Source organism: Pteropus vampyrus, unplaced genomic scaffold (genome assembly GCF_000151845.1).
Source record: "Pteropus vampyrus isolate Shadow unplaced genomic scaffold, Pvam_2.0 Scaffold306, whole genome shotgun sequence".
Classification (NCBI taxonomy): Eukaryota; Metazoa; Chordata; class Mammalia; order Chiroptera; family Pteropodidae; genus Pteropus; species Pteropus vampyrus.
Genome location: NW_011889087.1, coordinates 1,808,547 through 1,813,943, shown reverse-complemented (window position 1 = coordinate 1,813,943; position 5,397 = coordinate 1,808,547). Strand labels below are relative to the sequence as shown.

Below are 5,397 nucleotides of genomic sequence, written 5' to 3'. Positions count from 1 at the left end.
TTTTCTCTCCATTCCTTACAGCAACTACCACTGTGGTTTGAAATTAGAAAACTCAATATAAGTGTGTTGAAGGAGTGAAAGGTAGACTGAATAAATGAAAGAGTGTCTTTTATTTCTTTTATCCAGCTCCAGCTTTGTCTTGTGGGTGGCTGGAGGATAATTGTCATTCAAGCCTGACCCTGGGGCAGGAAAACAGGTTTGTTACAAAAGGAAATTGAAGATGCTGCATTTCCATTAGAGATTTGCTCTCAGTTTCCTATCAGACTCTGAGCTTCATAAGTAGTGAAGTGTAGGAGCCTACCTCATTCATTTTTGTTTTCACTGCTCAGCTCTGAGACTTGGCACTAGCTCTAAGGAAGTCCTGGAGGAAGAGAAAGAGGGGAGATTTGAAGGAGCAACACCTCGAGGTAAGTTTGGGCCCTGCAGAGCAGAGGAGCACAACTCTCCCATCCCCAGATGACTCGGGGATGAAAGAGGACTTGTGGGTGGAATAGACACGGAATGGAGAGGAGAAGCCTATCTTCTCGATTTTGAAGGAAAACCTTCTTCCTAAAGTAATGAGAAAGCAACTTCTCCAGGATACAATAAGGAGTGTTTTAATGTTGTAAAGAACCCAGAAAATCTGTACTGTATCAATCAAGAAAAAAATAAAATAAGATCCTGTCAAACCCGCATCTGTTGTATGTATCCACCTAGAATTTTCTTTCCTTTCCCTACTCCTTTCTTCTTTCTTTCCTTTACATTTTCCCCCCATCTTTTTGTTTTTAAAGCAATCCTTTTCTAGATTGGAGCAAGAAACATTTCACTAGGCTGAGAGGATTTGGCTCATACTGAGACGCAAAGGGGTTTTCTAAACTCAATTTTCTTTCTTCTTTTTAAGTGACTCCCCTTCCCTAGAGAGAGACAATAGAAATAATTGATCCATCATCCAGTACCAGGCCCAGGAGATTTACATGCAAATCCTCCCTCTCCTCCCCAGACTCCTCTCTCAAATTTAAAATCCTAGAAGGGGAAAAAAGAAGAAAACCTTTTTAAACTAGCAGGAACCCTGCTGGCCACCGCCACCCACCCCAAACCAGGTGAGATGGGGTGGGGGTGATGATTATCCACGACGACCCCCTACCTCCCCCCTTGCAACTCACACCATCCCTTTCTGGTGTGGAATCACTTAAGATTTGGGTAAAACTCTCCTCTCTCCCAGGAGACAGTATCTGGAAGCTTTTAGGGGGCGGAGGCAGAGCTGGAGAGAGAGGAGGAAAATTCCCCCAAGCGGCCTAAGAAAGTCATCTCTTCACTCAAAACTGCCCGTCATCCCCCACCCCCCACCATTAACCTTTGATTAAGACCTCCTCGTTATGGCAACTAAACTTTACTTTGCATAATTAAGATTTGCCTCGGAAGAAGGAGGAAGGGGAAGCCACAGCTCCGACCATTCTCCTTCACCTCACCCCTCTCCCACCCCCGCCCAACCCTCCAGCTCTGGGCCTCTAAGTTCCTGAATTTTCTCACTTTGAGGTGCCACCGAACACAAAGAACCATAATGGGCTCCTTTGTGTTCGCTACGGGGCAATTACGCCCCGGAGTCCAGGCTCCTTTAAGAGCCTCTTAAAGAGACAGGCTCTCATTTTTCAGAGGGTTATTTAAGGGTGTGTGTAGGAGGAGGGGCGAGGCAAACTCCTAGGGTTTTACGTATCGAGTGAAGTGATACTTTTGTCTGGATTCCATGTGAAGGGGCTGAGAGAAAAGTCTTTGAGAACTGCTAGTTTTTTAAAAGTCTCTTTTAAAAAAAAAAATTAAACTTGAGATTTCTCACTTGATCTGAAAAATTGGAATAGGTGGAGTTCAAGGAGCAGGGGCGGAGGCAAGGATTTAAAGAGGCCCTACCCTGGAGAGCGCCTTGGCCCCCGGAAGAAAAGTGACCCAAGGTTGAGTGGCTTGGGTCTGCGGCAGTTCTGGGGAATGCGTGTATCTGGATCTCGCCGCCGCAATTCGGGAGAAATGCAGCTCTGGGCAAACCGCCTTTAATATAATAATAGCTGTCTCTTTAAAAGCAAAAGGAGGGGGGGAAAGTTTTGTTGGCATCTGGTTTCTGATCTCATTATATTATGGCGACCAATCCAGCCTCTGGGCTGGTCCTCGGGTTTAAATCTGATTGGCCGAGAGCACATTTTGGGCTGGTGCTTAGAGCTCGACGGGGCGGTTTCAAGGTTCCCTTTTTTGGGGGGCTGAGGAGAGGGCGGGGCCACCGGAGGGGGCCCCCTTGAAACCGACTAATTGGGATCGGAGAGGCCGAAGTGAGGGCTGGAGGAAGGCACAAAGGAGTCGCTGGGCGGAGAAGGGAGGGGAGAGGCGAGAGGAGGAGGAAGAGGAGAGAGGGCAAGCAGCGCGCGGTGTCTCTGGCTGTTCAGTCCGACTGCGGCGAGCTAGCGGGCAGGCGCGCCGCCCCCTCCCCCGCCCGGCCTCCCCAACTCTGCGGCCGCGAGCAAAGTTTGCAAAGAGGCGCGGGAGGCGGCGGCCGCAGCGAGGCGGCGGCGGGGAAGGAGCGCGGACTTGGGGCTGGGGCGGGGGCGGGGGGGGGCGCCCGTGAGCTGGGTGGGGGGCGGCGGCCAGCATGCGGCCCCGCAGCGCCCTGCCCCGCCTGCTGCTACCGCTGCTGCTGCTGCCCACTGCCGGGCCGGCCCAGTTCCACGGGGAGAAGGGCATCTCCATCCCGGACCACGGCTTCTGCCAGCCCATCTCCATCCCGCTGTGCACAGACATCGCCTACAACCAGACCATCATGCCCAACCTTCTGGGCCATACAAACCAGGAGGACGCTGGCCTGGAAGTGCACCAGTTCTACCCGTTGGTAAAGGTGCAGTGCTCGCCCGAACTGCGCTTCTTCCTGTGCTCCATGTACGCACCCGTGTGCACCGTGCTGGAGCAGGCCATCCCTCCGTGCCGCTCCATCTGCGAGCGCGCGCGCCAGGGCTGCGAAGCACTCATGAACAAGTTCGGATTCCAGTGGCCCGAGCGCCTGCGCTGCGAGCACTTCCCGCGCCACGGTGCGGAGCAGATCTGCGTGGGCCAGAACCACTCCGAGGACGGAGCGCCGGCGCTGCTCACCACCGCGCCGCCTCCCGGCCTGCAGCCAGGTGCTGGAGGAACCCCCGGCGGCCCAGGCGGCGGCGGCTCGCCCCCGCGTTACGCCACGCTGGAGCACCCGTTCCACTGCCCGCGCGTCCTTAAGGTGCCGTCCTATCTGAGCTACAAGTTCCTGGGCGAGCGCGACTGCGCGGCGCCTTGCGAGCCGGCGCGGCCGGACGGCTCTATGTTCTTCTCGCAGGAAGAGACGCGCTTCGCGCGCCTCTGGATCCTCACCTGGTCCGTGCTGTGCTGCGCCTCCACCTTCTTCACCGTCACTACATACCTAGTGGATATGCAGCGCTTCCGCTACCCCGAGAGGCCCATCATCTTCCTGTCCGGCTGCTACACTATGGTGTCGGTGGCCTACATCGCGGGCTTCGTACTCCAGGAGCGTGTGGTGTGCAACGAACGCTTCTCAGAGGACGGCTACCGCACCGTGGTGCAGGGCACCAAGAAGGAGGGCTGCACCATTCTCTTCATGATGCTCTACTTCTTCAGCATGGCCAGTTCCATCTGGTGGGTCATCCTGTCGCTCACCTGGTTCCTGGCGGCGGGCATGAAGTGGGGCCACGAGGCCATCGAGGCCAACTCGCAGTACTTTCACCTGGCCGCGTGGGCCGTGCCGGCGGTCAAGACTATCACTATCCTGGCCATGGGCCAGATTGACGGCGACCTGCTGAGCGGCGTGTGCTTCGTGGGCCTCAACAGCCTGGACCCGCTGCGGGGCTTCGTGCTGGCGCCGCTCTTCGTGTACCTGTTCATAGGCACGTCCTTCCTCTTGGCCGGTTTCGTGTCACTCTTCCGCATCCGTACCATCATGAAGCACGACGGCACCAAGACGGAGAAGCTAGAGCGGCTTATGGTGCGCATCGGCGTCTTCTCGGTGCTCTACACGGTGCCCGCCACCATCGTCATCGCCTGCTACTTCTATGAGCAGGCCTTCCGAGAGCACTGGGAGCGCTCGTGGGTGAGCCAGCACTGCAAGAGCCTGGCCATCCCGTGCCCGGCGCACTACACGCCGCGCATGTCGCCCGACTTCACCGTCTACATGATCAAATACCTCATGACGCTCATCGTGGGCATCACGTCGGGCTTCTGGATCTGGTCCGGCAAGACGCTGCACTCGTGGAGGAAGTTCTACACGCGTCTCACCAACAGCCGGCACGGCGAGACCACCGTGTGAGAGGGGGTGTCCCCAGGCCGGGGCCGCACCGCGCTTTACTCCGCCCGGGGGGGCTCCTACAGACTCCTTATTTTATTTTTTTAAATAAAGAACAGTCGAAACCATTTCTTTTTTAGGTCACTTTTTAAAGATAATTCCTCCCAACACCCCTACCAGGTTTGTAATTAAAACTGTAAATAGTCTTTGTAAATTTAATTATATATTTTCTATTTAAAAGAAAAAAGGGTACGAAAAAGGAACAGCGAGGGTGGAGGAGGAGTTGAGGGGGTTCTTGCGGTTCGTCAGTGGCCTTTCAAACATCCTCCCCACCACGCACACACTTTGGTTTGGATTTTTTGGTGATTTGGCAGGGCCGGGCCTGAGGAAAAGGTGTCGGCTGGTTTGTCTCGTTCAATTTCTAAAGCCAACTCGGTGAGGCTTCTCACTGACTCTGGGCCTGGGGAAAAGCTGTTGGATACTTTTAAACAAGGCTTAGATTCTTGTTTTATCTTCCCCACCCCCACCCCCCCTTTTTCCGCACTTGTCCTGTCTCTTCGCTCCATCTTTGGAATCCTCCCAACCGAGTCGAAGACAAGGGGGAAAAAAAAAAACAACAATGGGTGGGGTGGTGGGGAGAGGGCGGAGAGCGTGTGTGGACTGGCCTCCACCCCGCTGGCCCACTCCCCTGGAGGCAGGATCTTTCTCCTTAACTTTTCTTTTCAACCGTCTGCCCCAAGCGCTTGGAGTGGGCCGAAAAATGCTCTGTGAAGTATGGTTTGAAATAACTCCCCCCACCCCCTACACACAAACACACTACCTTGAGTACTGATCCTGACCCCCTCCATTTTTAGGGGGACTATTAGCTCTCAAATGTTGGGTTTTGGTGATGCCCTTGCATCTCTCCCCTTATTTCCCCGGCAGATTGCTACCGGCCCGCTCCCCGCCCCCCCCCACCCCCATTCCCTCAACCGAATATCTCTGGCGTTCAGGTTAGCAGTTTGTGGGTTGGTTTGTATGTTATGTGTGAGTTTTTGTTGTTGTTTAGGGTTTATTTTTTTCAAAAAGCAATAAAAATGGATTGGGTTGGAGGATGGGGATGGACGGGCTGA

At 54.4% G+C, this 5,397-nt stretch overlaps 1 protein-coding gene across 1 annotated transcript; it reads left to right on the top strand.

The window, feature by feature from the left end:
* Nucleotides 1–2,195: 2,195 nt before the first annotated feature.
* FZD2 (frizzled class receptor 2) lies at nt 2,196–5,159 on the top strand. The gene has a single exon (XM_011377150.2). The coding sequence runs from the start codon at nt 2,612–2,614 to the stop codon at nt 4,307–4,309; it is 1,698 nt and encodes a 565-aa protein (XP_011375452.1). The 5' UTR covers nt 2,196–2,611; the 3' UTR covers nt 4,310–5,159.
* The last annotated feature ends 238 nt before the right edge of the window (nt 5,160–5,397 follow it).